This window comes from Cyrtonyx montezumae, unplaced genomic scaffold (assembly GCF_038088225.1).
Source record: "Cyrtonyx montezumae isolate F1298 unplaced genomic scaffold, pur_monq_1.0 scaffold_3, whole genome shotgun sequence".
NCBI classification, from domain to species: Eukaryota; Metazoa; Chordata; class Aves; order Galliformes; family Odontophoridae; genus Cyrtonyx; species Cyrtonyx montezumae.
In genome coordinates this window covers 35,935,819-35,955,850 of record NW_027072034.1, presented here as the reverse complement: position 1 = coordinate 35,955,850, position 20,032 = coordinate 35,935,819, and the positions used below count along the sequence as shown (strand labels likewise).

General features: G+C 36.7%; 1 protein-coding gene across 1 annotated transcript in view; it reads left to right on the top strand.

Annotated features, from left to right (window-relative positions):
- Positions 1 to 20,032, top strand: part of OCA2 (OCA2 melanosomal transmembrane protein) — a 170,568-nt gene that overhangs the window by 106,184 nt on the left and 44,352 nt on the right. Inside the window, 4 exon segments of the mRNA XM_065741233.1 lie at positions 2,607 to 2,734; positions 7,353 to 7,412; positions 7,941 to 8,045; positions 16,386 to 16,479. Coding sequence (XP_065597305.1) covers positions 2,607 to 2,734; positions 7,353 to 7,412; positions 7,941 to 8,045; positions 16,386 to 16,479 — 387 coding nt within the window.

Genomic DNA, 20,032 nt, shown 5'->3' with positions numbered 1-20,032 from the left:
GTGCCCAAGTGGCTAAGAAGGCTAATGGCATTCTGATTTGTATCAGAAATAGTGTTGCCAACAGAAGCAGGGAGGTGATTGTCCCTCTGTACTTGGCACTGGTGCAGCTGCACTACAAGTGCTGTGTTCAGGTTTGGGCCACTTACTACAGGAAAGACATTGTGGCCCTGGAGCATGTCCAGAGAATGTCAGAAAAGCTTGATATGGTCAGGAGCATAACTCTTATGGGGAGTGGCTAAGGAAGCTGGGATTGTTCAGTCTGGAGGAGGCTCAGGAGAGGTGTTATAGCTTTCTACAACTACTTGAAAGGAGATTGTAGAAAGGTGGGGCTCAGTCCTTTCTCCCACATAAATTGTGATAAGACAAGAAGGAATTCCCTCAAGTTGCTCCAGGGGAGGTTCAGGTTGGATATCAGGAGAAATTTATTCTCAGAAAGAGTGGTGAGGTATTGGAAGAGGCTGCCCAGGGAGATGGTGGAATCACCATCCCTGGAGGTGTTCAAGACTTGTGTAGGTGTGGCATTAAGGGACATGGTTTAGTGGGCATTTTTGGTGGTAGATGGATGATTGGACTAGATGATCTTAGAAGTATTTTACAAAAAAACCTGACAAAGCAACTCACAAACCTCTGTAAACAGATACTTAACAAAGCGCAAAATCTGTACATCTTTTACTCCAGTGCTAACATCCAGCTTTCCTCTTGATGCTCCTCTTTTCTCTTGAACCAGACCTTTTCTACTACTTGACATTCCTCTGCCTGCAAGTGATATAGCCTGGATTGACCCTGTCTGTGCCACATTTCATAACCAACAGGGCAAAGGTTTCGTTCAAGGCCTGCCTGCCTTGAATAGAGGAAGGACAAGTTGATTTCACAGTTTCTTATGACACTCTGACAGGGACCAGATGGATTTTCCCACCCTGTCCTCTCTTTTGTGATGGCTTTAGTTCTTCTCCTCCCTTGCAGTATAATGTTCATGCACGAGATATTTTTGACCGAACACTCATTATACAACTGTGAGAAAGTACGAAACAGACTTGCTCAGCTTGCTGTGTGGCAATGTTTCAGTCTCTGATGGTAAGCAAAGCTGGCTGTGAGACTTCGATTTTGGATCCAATGAGATGGCAAGATCAGATTTTACTCACTTGGCACTTAGAAAAAAGAATTAAAATTTACTTCATGGGCAGGCAACTGTCTCTTTATTTCTTTTGAAGTTTACACGACGTTAAAATGGAATAGAGGTTGATTTTGAGTTTCAGCTCTTGTATAATTTTGGATCTCTTTATTTCTTTAACGTAATGGAGGAACAAATGCTATTGTTCTCAAGGACTGCTGTAGATAGCTCATTTTATTCATCTATGTGCTTTGTAGTAGGGACTTATTCTCCCTAAATCACACTTGAAATTTGATTTTAAGTTTGAGATCTAAAGTTTTTTGACAGCAGATATTGTTATTCTTTCCCTCTTACTTGTTCTGTAGTTCTTTGAATTCATCACTTTTCAACAGTGACTATATGAAATAGTGCCAGGTATCAGAAAGAATCACAACAAAGGGAGAAATGACTTGAAGAGGTGGGATGCTTTGTTTCCATGCCATTAAAAACCTCAAATTATGTATCTTGGTTTTACTCATTAGAGAAAAAAAATCTGCTATTTAAAAAAAGTAGAGAAAAAGAAAGACATAAAGATCATAATCCCAAGGAGAAAATATAGGAAGAACTACTCTATTTCTTGTTTGAAGTCTCATTCTACTGTTCAAGATAAATGTATGGGATGAATCAAACAGCTCCAGATAGAATTTTAGCTGTGCAGAGAGAGTGAGTATTGCTAGGACTGGAGATTCATGATTTTTGTTCTTTGCCTGATTGCAAATTTCATCTGCATTTTCTCTCAGTTACCAAAATGCCTTAACATGTGAAGATGTATAAAGAGATCCTGTCTGGATCTCTTTTAAACCTGGTCTCTCTCCTGCTTCAAAGGACTTTTCTCTTCCTGAGTTTGTCTTCTAGTGCATGTAGCCCTTGAGTCTTCAGTGTCCTGGGGCTGCAGAGCCACTCCAATGACGACAGGCAGAGAGAGCTGATGCTGTTCAGCCTGGAGAAGAAAAGGCTCCGGGGAGACCTGAGAGTGGCCTTTCAGTACCTTAAGGGGGCTATAAGAAGGAAGGGGACAGACTCTTTAGTGGGATCTGCTGCAACAGGATGAAGGGAAATGGTTTCAAGCTAAAAAAGGGGAGATTTGGATTGTATTTAAGGAAGAAGTTTTTTACAAATAATGGTAGTGAAGCTCTGGAACTGGTTGCCCAGATTTTTGGTGGATGCTCCATCCCTGGAGACAAAGTCAGGCTGGATGGAGGCTGATCTAATGTAGCTGTAGATGTTCCTGTTCATTGCAGTGGAGTTGAATGAGGTGACCTTAAATAGTCCTTTCCAACTCAATTCTATGATTCTATGATTATGTTTGAACCTGTTATAGCATCAACGACAAAGTATGACAAAAACCTTTAGCTGAAAAATGCAATACTATAACTTTTACATTGCTAGTACATAGCAAGTGAACTGTGAAACATTGTTCTCTTTTTGCCTGATCTTCTCTCTTTTCCAAATACAGGCTGGATTGCCATTTTGGGAGCCATTTGGCTGCTAGTGCTAGCAGACATCCATGATTTTGAGATGATATTAAGCAGAGTGGAATGGGCAACCCTTCTTTTCTTTGCAGCATTATTTGTTCTCATGGAGGTAAGATTTTGTGGTTTCTAAATTCTGAGCAGTTAGAACCAACTTAAAATCTGAGTTATCAGAACATATGTGTTGCAAGGCAGTGTCCCACAGGCACACTGAAGATTGAATGCAGCCACAGTTGTATGGAGTGAAATGGTGGAGTGGTGGAAGCTGGTTCTGAGCAATTTTTCACTGTGTGCTTGATCCCACTTTTGTTCTGCTGCATTTGCTGTGTACATTCAGTGCAGTCATTTCCAATAACTTAAATTTTTGTTCCTGGTATGTCTGTGGTCCCTGTGTTCAGATTGTTTATATATTTTTATGTGTTTAGTCTGAAGTTGTTTAGACTAGTAACAGGAAAAATAAAGGAACATAAACCATAGTTGAAAACTGCTTCTAATACTGTCTGCTACATTCAGGCTATCAATTGGCTTGACAGATATAGGAGAATAGTTTGAAAGGGTAATATCACAGAATTTCAGTTTGCAATTGTATTTGAAAAGGACGTTCAGTACTCAGGATGCCTGGATGTCTTACTGTGCAGTTTCTTAGTGTCTGTCTGTTTCTGATGGTCTGCTTTATCCAGTCACGTTTTGATTGAATGGATTTATTCTTACTTCAAATACTTATAGGAATCTTCATATGAATACTCACATTTATGTAAAATGTCTGTGCATTCCCTAGTATGCTTTGGATTTTTTAGTTGTTATTTGTTCCATCTAGTGAAGTCAAGTTTTACAAAGATGGCTGATGAAACTCCCTTGACTGCTGGTGCTGCCATAGGTAGTGAAATGTTGATATAAGTGTTCTGGGAAAAGCCTGGAATATAACATACAGCACACCCACAATGCCCTCCAGTAATTTCAAAGAACCCAAGAATTTGTATTCTGAAATCTATAAAAACAGAAGAGAAAAAACAAAAAACAAAAAAAAAAAACAAACCCTAATTTCAATTAAATACAGTGAATAGTTCAGCTAACTCTAATTAATTCCAAACTGAAAATGAAAATCTGGTAACCTCTGAAAAGATGAAAAGAAACTCTAATTATCATTAAGAGGCTTGTTTGAAAGCTAGAAGGTCTAAAACTCATCAGGAAATGTTGATTTATTGCACAACCATAAGGACAGGCAATTCAGTTCTTCATGTTATCAGCTTCTGTATTTCCTTCTGTTTTCTGGCTCTCATAGGGGATCCATACTGAAGCCATTTTTACTTTGTTTACTGCTGCTGTATCAGTGTATTAGTTACATTCCCTGATGTATTTATTGTTTTAGCTTGAATTGAACAGTTTTGATTTGAGCACTCTGTGACTGTACGATGACATAATAAAGCACACAGGAACTTACTTGCCGTTTGCTGCCAGACTTCAGATATGACTGTTATAATTCACTGAACTTCACTTCTATGGTTTCTCAGATCACCAGTGAATAGTTTGCTAATGAAAGATTATTTTTTTTCTTGGTTCTTTAAGGTAACAGGAATTTAAGGTCATGAAAGAAACTTTCATGAAGAAAAGTGGGAGATATTCATTGAATGAATAAGAAAAATACTCAGAAAAATAAGAAAAATGAATGTGTCATCCCTTTTGCTTCAGATTAGCAGGAACTGACACTATTTCCCAAGGCATTTTTCTTTTCTGAAGATTAACAATGTCAAGAAAAGAAGTCAAAGTAAATATATCCACAGAAGTATAGGGAATTGTTCCATGGTTCAGGCTCTCTGCACTTGTCAGCTCATATTCTTGGTGATCCTTCACTTTGGATGGCTCCCATTCTCAAACTATTTCTTACTGCTAGAAATGTTCCCTTTACTATTAGAAAGTACATTTAGAAACCTGTGTGGGACATAGGCTGCAAGACACTTTGGAAAATTTAACTTAATTTTCCTAGACAAGAAAGCTCTTGGAGGCTCTGTCTCTGGGTGCTTATTAGTCCAGTCCGGTAGATGTTTTGCAGTAAAAAAGATGTATATACTTTGAATCTCTCTTGTTTTCGATTGTGTCCTCAGGTAATTTATCTCTACAGCTGTCTTTTTTGTACTTATTCAAAATTGTCTGTTGCAAACTATAACATCTTTCTGCTTCTTTCTGTGACATGAGGGTACATTGTTTTATTCAGTTCTGTAGTCTGAAATGGTCACGTTACCTTCACTCCCTTCAGGCAGTTTATTTACATCAGTCATCATGACATACTGCCCATAAGAGTGATTCATGCTAATTTTTCTGCGTAAACTTTGATCTAAAATGTTTCACGATGTTTTCTGCGGTAAGGCTCTATTTTTGAGCTGTCACTCAGGAACTTGTATGCTGGAAGGCACCAATTAGTGCAGTAATATCTCTTCCTCTCAGAGTGCACAGGAAGATCCTGAAGACCCCGTGTGCAGTTTACATCCTTGGGAATCCGGTGGCAGGGTGCTAATTGCTGCCTTTCAGCTATGTGCTCGCAGGCAATTAGCCTGGATATTGTAGACATCTTAAAGTTGGTTGTGTGATTAGTGCTGTCATCTCTCTAATGTGATGGGCTACCTGCAGACTGATTTTTTGCAGGAGCGATGTTCACATCCTTTCCTCGCTTCCCTCTTTCCTGAATATCTCTTTTGTAGTGCCATGTCTGGATTCCAAAAGAAATGTTGAGTGTTACTGAAAAGAAATATGTTGTGTTGATAGATAGTTAAATAGTAAGGCAGCAATGTTAACCACGTGCAACTCCGAGCTGTGCTTGCTGACAACTATGTGTTAAGAAGTTAGTTTTTAATTCTGAACACAAAACACTCACAGACAAATATGACAGATCATTCTCGTTGTTTTCTCTGCATACATTTTAAAATTTACTTTGATAAACATTGAGTTAATGAGCTCATATAGCAAACCCAATAGCTTCAAATCAACTCAGTAGCTTAAAATCATACAGAAGTGCTTGTTAAAAAAATTCACCCTAAAAAATTAAAGCAATGAAAAAAATGTCATTATTTTTAATGTAAGGTGAATGCATATGTAATTAAAAGCCCTATCACTTGTGTTCTCTGTGCTGCATGTTTAAATGTAGATGTACATTTTCCTTTGCAATGCACTGTTAAAACTTAATGCAATCTCTGCAATGGCTGTACTCTACACTTGTTTTTCAATGGAAGGGCGTTCCCTTGGATTTTCTCAGTGAGTTGTCCTGACTTGTATGCAACAGAGCTTCCTTGCCTTTACCTCTACATCTCCCACTCTATGGCAAGCAGGAAACTACCAGCTTCCCATGCTGTTCCTGTAGGAGGTGGGTGCTGGTGCACTTTGCTGTTGGTGGTACCTAAATAGTTGCACACTGCTGCCCAGCTGAGATGCAGGTGCAGGAATTGCTGGTCTGGATGACTGCTCTGCTGTTACTCTGACATTACTGTGCCTTACACTGCACCACTCGATACCAGTTAGGTCCTTCATCCATCTCTGTCGTGGGATTTGACAGCATGCAAGCTCAATGTTTTTTATTTATTTATTCATTTTTTTCCCAGTGATACCTCCAAAGGGCTGTTTGACTGCCTGTTGTGTGTGGCATCGTGTTGTGTGAATGCTGACCTCTGCAGCTCTGTGTGGCAGTGCTCTCAGTCAGCAGAATGTCTCAGCTAACTGATTTTCTGTTGTGGCGAGAAAACACAAAGCAAGTCAGCCACCTAGGTCCAGTCTGAATAAAAAAATAATGAGATTTTATTTCCTGAAAAACAGAAAAGTCAAGAGATAGATGTATCCCATTCAACCTGAAAATAGTGCTTCCCTCTGCATACTTATAATAAAATATGACCAAAGTGAATTAAAGGCTTTCTCTCATGAGTTAAATTTTCCCTTTTACTTTGTGTTTGGAAGGAATAGATCATTCTCTTGGGGTGTGAGGATTCAGTTTGCATTCTCCTGTTTCCACAATGAAAAAGCAAAGCCACAGCTATTGAACTGGAGTCTTTTCACTCATTATAGTAACCAGGACTACATGGGATACTATACAAGTATTCTGTGCAGATGGGAATTGCTCCCCCAGGGAGGACAGAGCGTGCTGGAGTAGGCTATTCTTCACACTGGGTGCCATCATGGAGCTGTTTTTCTTGTTTCCTAACTGCTGCTGTCTCTCTGCCAATTTCCATCCACCCAAGTTCTCTTGCTTGGTTTCAGCAGATGGGTAGCATTGTTTTCTCACTGGTCTGATGCAACTGTTTAATAGAAAAATATATTTTGCTTTCTCTTTTCACCTCAGCCTGAGCACAAGGTGTCTGATTCCGTCTGACCTTCTAAACACAATACATTGCTGCCTATATTGTGGTTACAATTATGACCATGGTTTTGGGGCTGTTGGATAAAAAATCAGTTATCCTCAGAAAACATGTTCACTGAAGAATGTAATCTTTACATTTCAGCTGTTCTCTCATGCCTGTGCCCCATGCTTTTTAATCAATCTCACTGCTCTTTCCGGTGCAACCCACTTCTACAAATACAGCTACAATTTCTGTTGTGTCTATTCCTTCCACAAACTGCAAAGTTGCTATAAAGTTATGAGATGAATAACAACATCTTGTGCATAAAAATGACTTGTGTTTGCTTACGTCCATTGGAGAAATGTAGCTGCATCAGATGCCTCACCAGTTGGTATCATTTTCTTTTTTTAGGCTTTGGCTCATCTGCATTTAATAGACTATATAGGAGAACAGACAGCTTTGCTAATAAAGGTATGTGCAAAATATTTACAATAATTTATCAGGTAAGGAAAATAGCTTTACTCCAATAGAATAATACTGAATAATACTTTCATTTTGAATTTTGTGTTAAAGATTGTACTCCTACATCAATAATATCTAGAAGGCATGTTGTATTTTGGGTGTGTGTGTGTGTCTACCCACAGCTAGAAGACATGTCAGTATAAATGAAGAAGCAAAACCTTTTCTCTAGATTAATGAACAAAAAATGCTGAGATGCAAACAAGTAGAAACTGTGAAAGAGAAGTTATTTTTTTGGTCTGAAATATGAGTATCAGAAATACCAGTCTGTTTATTTCTGTTTAATTTCCTTGGAAAAAGAATAGTAACTGTGTTACTAAATGACAGGTTATTTTCTTTAAAATGCTTATGCTATCTCAGAGCCTGAAGGATTAATAGATGTTGATAAATTAAAACTGTGAACACCTGTGTGATTGCGCCATTAGGGAGACAGAGGAATACTGAATCACAAAGTTGTAAATTAACCTACTTTAATTCTAGGTGGTTCCTGAGGACCAGCGCTTAGCAGTGGCCATCATTTTAGTGCTCTGGGTATCTGCTTTGGCCTCATCTGTGATTGACAATATCCCGTTTACAGCCACAATGGTATGAGTCCTGAAGGTTTAACGTTTTCTTCATGTGGTGCTGAGAAGGAAGCTAAATTTACTGGTTATGATATGCTATGTTGAAATTTTCTTTATTCCCTGGGATTTCATCATTATTACAAACTCATTCACACTGTTTAAATGTTTACCTCACCATTGCTGCTAGCAGCTTTAGTTGGCTGTGCAACTAGGTGCACTGCACTTGTTGGATTTCTGAACTTTCTCTGCTGCCCTGCTATATCAATATACATAGGTGAAAAGTAAAACTGTGAGGTTTTTTTTTATGGAAACTTTCCTTATCCATCCACTTCTGTTAAAGTTTTCCCTCTATCTGCAGTGTAGTTACAGTTATGTTTTCTGTTACTTGAAGTTGCTGCTACTAACTTATGTAATTAGTTCACAGAATCACAGAATCATAGGGGTTGGAAGGGACCTCAAGAGATCGAGTCCAACCCCCCTGCCAAAGCAGGTTCCCTACACCAGGTCGCACAGGTAGACGTCCAGGCGGGTCTTGAAGATCTCCATAGAAGGAGACTCCAAAACCCCCCTGTGCAGCTGTGCCAGTGCTCCATCACCCTCACCGTAAAGAAGTTCTTGCACACATTCGTGCAGAACCTCCTGTGCTGCAGTTTCTGTCCGTTCCCCCTTGTCCTGTCTCCACACACCGCTGAAAAGTTTGGCCTCACCACTTTGTCCCCCACACCTCAGATATTTATAAACCTGGATCAGGTCCCCTCTCAGTCTTCTTTTCTCAAGACTGAAGAGACCCAGTTCACCTAGCCTTTCTTCATAGGGGAGATCCTCCAAGCCCTTCACCATCTTTGTGGCCCTCTGGACTCTTTCCAAGAGATCCCTGTCTTTTTTATACTGGGGAGCTCAGAACTGGACACAGTACTCCAGCTGAGGCCTCACCAGGGCAGAGTAGAGGGGGAGGATCACCTCCCTCGACCTGCTGGCCACGCTCTTTTTAATGCATCCCACAATGCCATTGGCCCTCTTGGCCACCAGGGCACACTGCTGGCTCATGGCCAACCTGTCGTCCACCAGGACACCCATGTCCCTTTCCTCAGCTCCTCTCCAGCAGCTCATCCCCCAGCCTGTACTGGTGCATGCAGTTACTTCTCCCTAGGTTCAGGACTCTGCACTTGCTTTTGTTAAATTTCATCTGGTTTCTGACTGCCCAGCTCTCCAGCCTGTCCAGGTCTTGCTGAATGGCAGCACAGCCTTCAGGCGTGTCAGCCAGTCCTCCCAACTTCGTATCATCCATTCATAAAACAGCAAATCGTATTAAACATAAAATTGTTTTTCACCAGCTAAGTCTTAATACCAGAAAAGTATCAAGTCAGTATTGTAACAAATCAGGGCACGATCAAATAGAATTATTCAATCAAGATCTCTGTTTAAAATGCAATAATTCCTTCATTATACAATAGGAATGATTAATTATATAATGTATTCTCAACTAATGAGGATTTCTTTGTGCCTGTTTTCTTCCGTTGTCATTGTGTGTCCATGTCCATGCTTGAGTCATGTTTGAGGAATTTCATACAGGGGATATAACTGTTTGGATAGATTTGCAACTGCTTTGTAATCATTTGCTACTACGGTTTTTTGGTTCTATTACCTTGTTTTTTCCTGTGGATCTATACTGATTTAACAACAGACTTCAAGCAACAGGCATGAAGAGGAAGACTGGTTCAGGATGAGTCATCTCCAAGCAAACACTTTAGGACTATTAGGCAATAATGCAGAAATCTTGACTTAAAAGGTTTTGCCTCATATCTAGTTAGTCTGTGAACGTTGGTTTGTCTGTGAAAGTTGGTTTGGAGTAATAAAAAGAATCAAACAGCTGCATGCACATAGACCAAAAAGTCATTTACACATTTTGAAAGGAAAGAAAGGAAACTTCTTTTAAAGAGAGTGTGAGTATACTGAAAATTCCTAAATGGTAGAAATCAAATTAGTTTATTATTTGAAATATCTTATCATAGTATATCTTACCTTTTCAGTGCAACAGTTCAAAATTGGTTATTCTTTGCTCTAGGCAATAATAAACATGGCAGAACATCACTATTAGAAGTGTTAGTACCGTATAGAATTAATGTATTGATCACTACAAAGGTCTCAGAACTGAGCAAGAATTTTAAGCTACAACGGATCCTTTAGAAAGTTACTTGCTTACCTGAAACAGTGTACTGAGTTTCTGAAGTGGATTAGGTCATCATAAGTTGTTTACTCTTATCCTATCTTATCTATCTCTTATCCTATCCTATCTACCTCTTATCCTATCCTATATCTATCCCTGTCTTGGTAAAACTCTGTGTTAAACTGAAATAAAGCATTGGATCTACACAAAGACAGAGCAGTATTCAGAGCATGTCCCCTTTGTTTCACATAATTTGTCATGGATGCAAAGGCCACAAACTGCACCCCAAAAGGATGGAGAGATTGAAACCTGGTTGCTGTACTGTAATCCCAAGATTATTTCATTCTTTTCAAGCACTGGAAAGTGAAGATTCAGGTTTCTAATTAAACATATTCATTTGAATGACTGTTTATATTACTTTAAGTTCATGAACACATCTGGCAATTGTGAAAGCTGTCCACACGATAGGAAAATCAATCTTTTTTTTTTAAATAAGAATAAATTCTACTATAGCAAATTCTGAGTTAGTCATACTCCTTGTGGGAAAATGTATAAACTCTGTATGCAAAGGACTTTGTTACCAGTGACAAATTTAATATATATAAATGTATCTGAGAGCTGCATAAAGCAACCCACAACATGTTCTGTGCATAAAAAATTAATAAACCAAAAGCTTAGCTATTAAGCATTAAGCATTTTAATTCTAGAATGGAAGGGTTTTTTTTTTCCCATGTTGTATGACTAGCCTTCTTTGTCTGAATAACAGATGTGGTGAATCATGTACTGATGCTCCATGTGTCATTCTATTAACCCTCTGATTTTTAATTCCTTTTTGAAAAGGCTAAACTCACAGTGACATTCCTTAACAGGAGGATTCATTCATTTTAAGGTCTGTATTTTCCTAGTATTGTCATTTAAATAGCCGCAGGTTTCTGCCCTTAGAATGTTAGGTGATGAGATTTCATTACCACTACGCTCTTTAATTTAATTGACATGTTTTATCAGCTGCATATGCTGGAGCCATCTGTTTATATTTTTCTTTTATTATCAGAACTAAAAACATAGCCATGGTAAATCCTTGTTTTAGCTCAGCATAAATACTATTTCCTCAATGCAGTGTAACGAGCATTTCAATTAACCACCTGGCTGCAAGGTGACTTGGTCACTGGTAGGTCTTTGTTAGAAACAAGGTAATTTTTGGACAACTATTTATTACCTCTAAAACAATCAGAATCTTTTTCTTTGCACTACTGAAAATTCAATCAGTATTGAATATTCTTAGTGCCTCCTTTATTTTTGGATCTTCTTTCCTTCTGCACTACTGAAGTTTTTAATGTATGTTCTTCATTTCCACGCTCAGTTGATGTGTAAGACTGAGCCCTAGCAGGCTGTAGACACACCAATCAACAACTTGAGAAACTAGAAATAGCTTTTTTTTTTTTTCTATTAATGTACATTATCTGCAATTTCAACAGAAGATGTCTTCAACACATTTAATTCTTAGCAAAATGTGGAACTTCAAGTTGTAGAACAGCAGTGAGTCCTTAAAATAAAGATGTATATTGCTGTTTCACCATCATGTTGTGTAGTTAGACAAGATGGGCTATATAATTTGATGCCTTCCACTGTGCTGCGTAAATGGGGCATGAACATGAATGAATGGTTAAGTTACTCTTTTTATATGACAGCAATTTGAAATTTCTTGTAAAAACATTAAATTTGAGAGGGCTAAAATTAAACCCTCAGAAGTAGCTTATGCCACCCCAGGAGACTTTTACGTATGGAGTAGCTATGTCTTTCCTCTTTGGTCTCCACCCCACATATATGAGGTTTAATTAGCTAAGCTAAATCATCATTTCTACTTGTATTTCAGAAAAGGGTTCACAGTTTTGAAAGAGCTTTTTCTTCTCTATCCCCTTGAATAGGGGAATGTCACATTTGTGAGCAAGCTTTTTCATAAAAATAGTTGAATAGGATAAAGGCTTGAATCAGTTTGCTGTTTGGTCATTAAGAGATGTTGTGGCAGTAAGGTGTGAAAATTTATGTATCAAAATAAATGTTAAAGCAAAATTCTTGAGGCTCTCCATTCCACTTTCATCTAATTGGGAATAGGAGGACCTGGAAGGAACTGAAAGGGGTTGAGTAGAATCCCTATGAAAAAAACAACAACAACACAGAATAGAGATTTGCAAACATTCCAACATTCTCTTTTAACAAAAAGCAATTGCATATAACAATATAAATCGTAAGAAATACACTGAAATTATAGTTTTAAAATTTGAAATGACTTATAATATTTTTAATTGTTAAAAGATGCTATTTTCTAGGAAAGATGGGTAATATATAACAGCAAAAAAACCTTGCTACATTTTTAAAAGTTCTCAACCAATGTTCAAGATCTAAACAAGTATGAAATATGAGAATACTAATGTCTTCATTCTTGGTCTCTTCATATTTGTAACACATCCTATGTACTTCTGAAGTCTATGGTATAAGTAAGTATTCTCTACACATAAGCTGGTTTTGAATAGGACAGTTGTTTAGACAAATATGCCAGCATCATTAGATACTTCCATTACACGCTTCTGTTGTTCTTTGTGCATCAGTTCATATTCTATATATATAATAAATATAACACACAATATAAGATTAAGATCAATGACTAACATGTTTCTGTATTGGGTGTTTAAGAACACTATGCTTTTTCCCAGTGCTGTACATTCATTATTTCTGATTTTTGTGGGTTTATTTCTGTTTACCTGAAGATGGATAATCATACAGAATATGTGAAGGTGATTAGGCTTTCCTTTGTGAGCTGTATCACTAATTTTATTTAGATCCTGCCAATCAAGCCATAATGTGAAGTAGTTCTATACCAAACTTTCCAGCAAAGCTAGAATGCATTTAGAAACTAGTCAAATATAGAGACTTTATCTGCTAAGCATGTTGAAATAAGGGCTTTAAAATATGGATGTTATCTTCCTTAGAAGACAGTATTATTTTCCTTCTAATGTTGATATAGTTGCTGCATAAGAAGTCTGAAGACAAAATAATGAAGAAAAAGTAAGGTTTCATAAGATTTAACTTTCACTTTTCTCTGTTGAATGGCAGCACTTAGTAAAACAATGACAAAATCTGCGTTCCAATTAAGTTAAATCAATATAGCATAATTGTACAATATATATTGCAGTGAACTATATTGCAGTTTACAAAGTATCCTAACTTCATCTGCTTTTGATGCTTTTGTAAATGCCTCTAGCTTGAATCCGAAAGCACCGTAGGGCCAATTTAATTTTTCAGAAACACTGAAACTGCAGTGGAACATTTCCTTCTAATACTTTTGCACTCTGCATTTCTGTTTTCAGTGCTAAGGTTAAATATAACAATTTATAAAGCTGAGGTTTGAAGTACTGATTTTGCAAAAATGCTGTATGTCACATAATTGCAATGAATGAATATGACAAAAAATACATTTTAGGTGATTTTGTAGGAAAACAGAGAAGTAAGTCCATTTGATCCTCTGCCTGATCCTTGTGTGTTTAAAAGACTCAAGCAAGAGGGTATGTTCACTGGCATGAATTGTTTTGCAATATCTATTCAGAATCTCTTGCTGGTGGCCAAATTTCCTAATTCTTCATTCATTTTGTATCATTAAAGGTGTTAGGATGGAAATTAGAACAGTGTTTACATTACTCTTAATTTTGGATTAAAAAAATTAGATGCTAGTGACTTTTTGAGATTTTGTGGTACATAGTTGCAACACAGCTAATTCCATATTACTTGAAAATTGTTTGGTGTATTCTGTGGATCAACTACACGTTTCTGCCTGAAACTCTAGAAATGTAACCAAATGTTTTGCATTCATCTTTCATCTGATGATTCAGAAGAAATTTTTTTAGAAATGTGTCTGCTTTGCATAAGTTACATGAATGCTAAATCTTACTTCAGGCACATGGTGGAGATCTATACAACTTGTGCTACTGTTATTACCTTAAATATTATTCTTTCATAAAGATCAACTCTTTTAATAAGGGAAACACACAAATTTAAGTTTACATGAGTATGTAATATTGCTAGGGCATGTTTTATGCTTATTTCTTGCTGCAAAAGCAGACATTTGTGGGAGCTGAGATTGCTGATCTAGCCCACTGCCTGATAATATACTTAGGAGCATGACATCACAAATAATAATTTTAACAAATATGATTAATTACTATGAAGCTTTTAAAAATAATTCACAATATTCCTAAGTGGAAAAGAAGCAATGTTATGTCAAGAAGATGCCAATAAAACCAGTAGGGTCAAGTGCATTTTTGCAAAATACTTTGTTGGGCTTAAAAATTAAGAGTGCAGATGCAAGCACATTATAAAACTGTCCTTTCTCTTGTTATGTTGCAATATATCTTTGCGCTTATGAGATGATAAAGTTCAAAACCTTCAATCACAGACTTTCATCCAAGTTGTTTCTGTGTCTTCAGTCAGTAGGAATTTAATAGTTAATGAGAACTCATGAAGCTGAGCTCCTTCAGTAAACAGAAGAGCAAACTTTCTGATGGGAGCATTGTGCATATCTAGTGCAAATACCTAGCAGAGAATCACCCAGTTATCTTTCTGCCAAGAATCTCTTCTCTTCTTTTTCTTGTGTCCTTCAAAGTGCTGTAACTGGGGAAGGGGCCTCTGGAAGATTGTAAGTGTCTGCTTGGCACACAGTTCTCACCAATGGAGTGTGAAAAGACATTACTTGCTCTGCACTTAGGACCTTTCTGGCAACAGCTTTAGGACTGAACTCAAAAGCAAGAAAATAGGATTGTCATTCTAATGCCCTCTACATACCCTCTTTCTCCATGTCTGCAGGGCAGGGCATGACAGAAGGAGTCATCTAATTTGCAAAGTGTTGTTAGCCTGCATAGTTCAGGATTGTGTCATGCAACAAGAGAATTACTGTAGTATATTGAGATATTTGCAAATAATTCCAAGGAGGAAAATAATTGTCTCTGGTTCTTGGGTCAAAATTGCATCACAAGAAGAAATGCTGTATCTAAATTGAGCAAGATGGCTTAATTCAGGGATTCATTATTTGCGCTTGAAGTTATTTCATTTTATGTTGAAACAGTACTCTGTATTGAAATAAATGCAATAACAGTTTGAACTGCATACTGTGCTCTGGAAGTGGTGGTTTGAGAGAAACAAAGGCCTTCCTGCTTGGTTTCTCACTGCTTCTTCTTTGTTCATTCTTTGTTTCTCCTTTGGTCCAATAAATTTCTGCACATCTTAAAAACAAGTAAAAAATATTATCAACTCTCCCTTTACTAATGATCCTGTTTCTATAGGCATTGATTTTTCCTTCTTTTCAAACTAATCAGTTACTCAATGAAGTGGTAATTTAAACAGTGTTCCCCAGCTAAAACTGAAGTTTCCTATGTTTGAAGGTTGCTAGTGACTGAAATCTGGTGCTACTGGAAAGCTTGCCTGCTGTGTATCTGGTCTCCATACCAAATGCTTAATGAAGTCAGTAATGTTTCCCTACAGACCTGATTTGATTTACAAGTATTTTTTTTTCTAAAATAATTTATTTTTATTTACTAAAAATATTAAATGAAACTCATAAAAGTTGCAAATATTTCCTAGGATAACAAAACATACATTTTCTGGTAAATGTAATATTAGACTAAATAATAAAATACTTCAACTCTGTGTATGAATTCAGAGGCCTGTCACATCTATGTCTCACAGGTTTTTTTCTGTAACAGATCAGACACTTTTTATTATAACAAAAATTCAGTAATATTTTAGTTACTGATGTATTCCATGCAGTTGGGTCCAGGCCTCTCTCTCAGCTGTTTCCAGGTAGAGAAGGGATGATAGCTCTATCCTTCAAGTTTCAAGGAATGGAGGAGGAATTGTCAGATCCCTGTTGAAATAGATGGGTCCAATTGGATGCACTCATAACCTTAAGGGATTCCCAGTTTTTTTCAGCAGTCAATCTGTGTCAGGCTTGGAAAACATTACCAGTAACTTCTTTATGGGTTGTGGGACTGGCAGTTAGTGGGCAAAACTGAGCACAAACCAAGAGTATTATGGAAAGATACTCATTAAAAAAAAAAAAAAGATAAAACATTATTTGGATTTGCTTGTATTTCAGTTGTTTGCTTAAATTGGTTTTATTTATGTTCTGTTCCTCTCTTCTCAAATCAGATTCCTGTGCTTCTCAATCTGAGTAAAGATCCTGATGTTAACTTGCCTATGAAACCATTAATATTCTCATTGGCCATGGGTGCATGCCTTGGAGGTAAGTGTTCATGTGAGAAAGCTGATATCAGGCCATAACTTTGAAATTATTATATAGTATAACCTGTTTCAAATATGTTTAATTATTTCATTATGCAAAGCATAGAGAGGACCTGATGCAGCTCATTTTGACTTCCGAGGACTCCTGGATGAGGTTCCCAGTCACTGTGTACAGTATACACTACAATTGTATTTCTTGCCATTTGTCTTTGAAGACTGTATCTGCATAAAATACAAATGCACAGAGCAGAAATCCAGATGGTGCTTATGGGGTTCTGATGTTTTGTGAGAGAAAATTTAAAAATACATTTAGTTTTCAGAACAGAGATCCAACATTACCCCTTGAAAAGATGCAGAAAATGCATAATATCTGAAAGCTTGATTCAAAGCCTAATGAAGTTGCTAGGAGGTTTTCTGGCTGGCTTACAGAAATGAGTTGAGTATCCATTTGCTGACTTATTTAGTCCTCCTTTCTCTAAGGAAAATCTCATTGAAATATTGAAGAAATGTAGCTCAAATAATGAAAGCTAATAGCCATTCTTCTAATACCCATCTTGACGTTAACTGGGATTTCTTGCATTGTCAGTACATTAGTGTAAAATAAGCAGATGGCTTCATTACATCATCTTTTTTTTTCTTTTATATACTAAAAATGTACCATGTATCTGCTGTAGACTCAAAATATCCTCTCTAGTTATAACAACAAAGGAGAATAGCCTTCAAGTAATTTTAAAATTAAGGTTTATACTTGATTGCTATATGTTCTGCAAATGGCTTATGAAGTTTTCATGACACAGTAACAAGCATACTAAGTAAATTAAAATGTGTAAAATTTTGAAGAGAAATAGAGTTAATATTGTTTTTTGAGTACTGAGAATGTTAGTGTTAATTATATTGTATTGAACTGTGTTCTGATCCGTAAATATTTAGGCAGTTAAGTTAAATAAAGTTAAAATGGATAACATAATTTTCAACGATGAATCCAATCCTTTCTCCTCCCCAGATCCTTGAAATAGTTTCCTTTACTTTATGGAAATTAAAACCAGAAACATTTCTGTGACTAATACAAGTTGGATTCGTTAATTTAGTTAAGTGATTGCTAGTATAAGTGACCTTAATACCAAACAAATATTATAATAATGCAATTTACAGATTGAATTTTAAGAGCATGTTGCAAAGTCAGAACAATTTATGCCAAACAACAGTTATTCATTTTAGGAATGTTTTTTTTTTTGTACTCATTATTACTCATTGTATTATGACTTTGAACTGAATATCTGCTTCCTTTTAGAACTAGTGATCTGAATATTCCATGTGTATTTATATAGATGTTTGCTATAAAATATCATCTTTCTTCTCAGTTTGCTAATCACCTAAGATACTCAGATTTCATTAAACTTTCAGATATTAAAAAAAAAAAAAACAAACAACAAACTAACAACAGATCACATAAGGAATTAAATCTGACAAGATTATGCTGACATGTTCTGAGCAAGAGGTGCTTCACCTGCTTTGGAGCCATTACAAATCTCAGCTGATATACCTACAGTATCAGTTACTATGTTAACCCAAATTCTGCTTGGATTTAACACATATATTTTGCAATATATAATACAAGTTTAAATAATATATAAATTGCTTTTGTTAAGTTACTACATAGGGAATGTTTAGTTTTGAAAACAGACTGCAAATGAATACTATGATAAGAAGCAAGAGCATTACCAGCGAACATTAAACTCTCCAAACACAGCTCTATTAGGAAGAAGTTGTGAGAATGCTCTATTATACTAGCAAAAGTCTCATGGGAGTGTTGCAGATTTAGTCCCAAATTTCCTATGTAAAAACCAGAAGCTAATGGATAACGTTTTATTTTTAGGGACTGAAAGTGGTAGAAAAGATTTTCATTAGAAAGTTCTAAAAAATATTAAAAAAATAAATAGAATAAAAAAAAGGAATAGAAGAGAAGTACAAAGGCACTGTGAATGGTCTTTAAAACTATTAAAAACATTTTTTTTAATAGCACTGACGTGTTGTGAAGGTATCCTCAAAGTAGGATAATCTCATTTTGTAAGGCAGAGATACATATCATAGTCTGGTGCTTAAGGCGAAAAATTGGACCTTATTATTCCTTATGCCACCAAAGGAACGTAGCAAGGAAGACTTTTTGTAGAATAATCTGATTAAATAATGCATTAAAAGTATAGATTTTGTAAGTAGTTGTTTGCTACATAATGCAAAGTTCCAGTATTGGTAATTGGATAGTGTTTCTGGGGTTCAGGGTAAACACTGCACTATGCTTGCTTATGTGGCCATGAAGAGAACATCATCATTTGTGCCTGTCTGGAAAAATGCCATAAAACTGAAGAATTTCCAGTTGGTGCTGTTCCTTTTTTTTACTGCCTCGAAATGCACAGCCAGCTACTGCTTTGAAAGATGATGGGATGAGAAAAGACTGTAATTTTCTTTCATTGCAATAGTTGTCCTGGAAATGAAAGGACTGAATCAGTCTCAAGCAAGATGGAGAGACCTTTGCCAATGTAACTGCCACACTACTGTGATCTTCAGCACTGAATCAAAAGAAGACTGCTTATATTAAATATCTGTCATTCATGGCATGGGGTTCAGACACAAGGTGTAACCAAAAATAACATAGATGCTCCTTACTCTTGTAAAATGTGTATCTAAAAGTGAGGAGGAATGAAAAGGTCTGTCTTTTAATCAAGAAAGCCAAGAACAATGGTGGCTATTGGCAGTTCCTGGGGAGGTGGTCAGAATTTTGAAATCTTTGGGTCTTACTCAGAATTTGCAGCTCCATTCTGGCAGAAGTTTTCTGTCAGATGGGGTTAATTTTATGCAGCTAAAATAAAAACATGGTAACGTGCCAGGAAATCTAGTTCTGGAAATGTGGACTAATATTTGTTCCAGCTATCTTTAGGAACTTAAATGAAATTATAAGTTAAGTTTGGCTGCCCCAGGCTCCCATTTGGTGCTGGGGAGTCTGGCATTTCCAGGAGGCAGATGTTTACCCATCCACTGAAAATGTCAGTTGCTCTCTGCAGAGTACATAGGAATCCTTAACATGCAGAACTTTAAAAGCTGAAAGGGATGTCCAAAGTTAGATCAAATTAATTCAGACTCTGGGGCCTTTTGATTTGTCAATTATTCTGAATGTTGATTGACCCTATTAGCTCATGTCTGTCTGGATATTAATGGTCAGAGTGACTAAGTAATAGCTGGAAAGATTGTATTGCTCACAGGGCTTTTTCTGCATTATCTGTCAGTATTTCAATTATACTTTGAAAAGAGCAAAGGGTAAAGAAAACAAGAAATTTAAAAGAAAGTGAAGGAAACAAGGAAATAACTTCACTTATTTTCTGTGGTGTTCTGACAAATCTGCATTTATATTTATTTCACAGGAGAGAACACTGAATAAAGCTTTACTCATTAATGCTTCCTATTCCAGTATATGATGAAATTATGCTATCTCTTGAGACCAAACTGTGTGTAGTCTTTCCAATAATGTGTAGAGAATGCTGCCCTGAGATTCTGGAGGA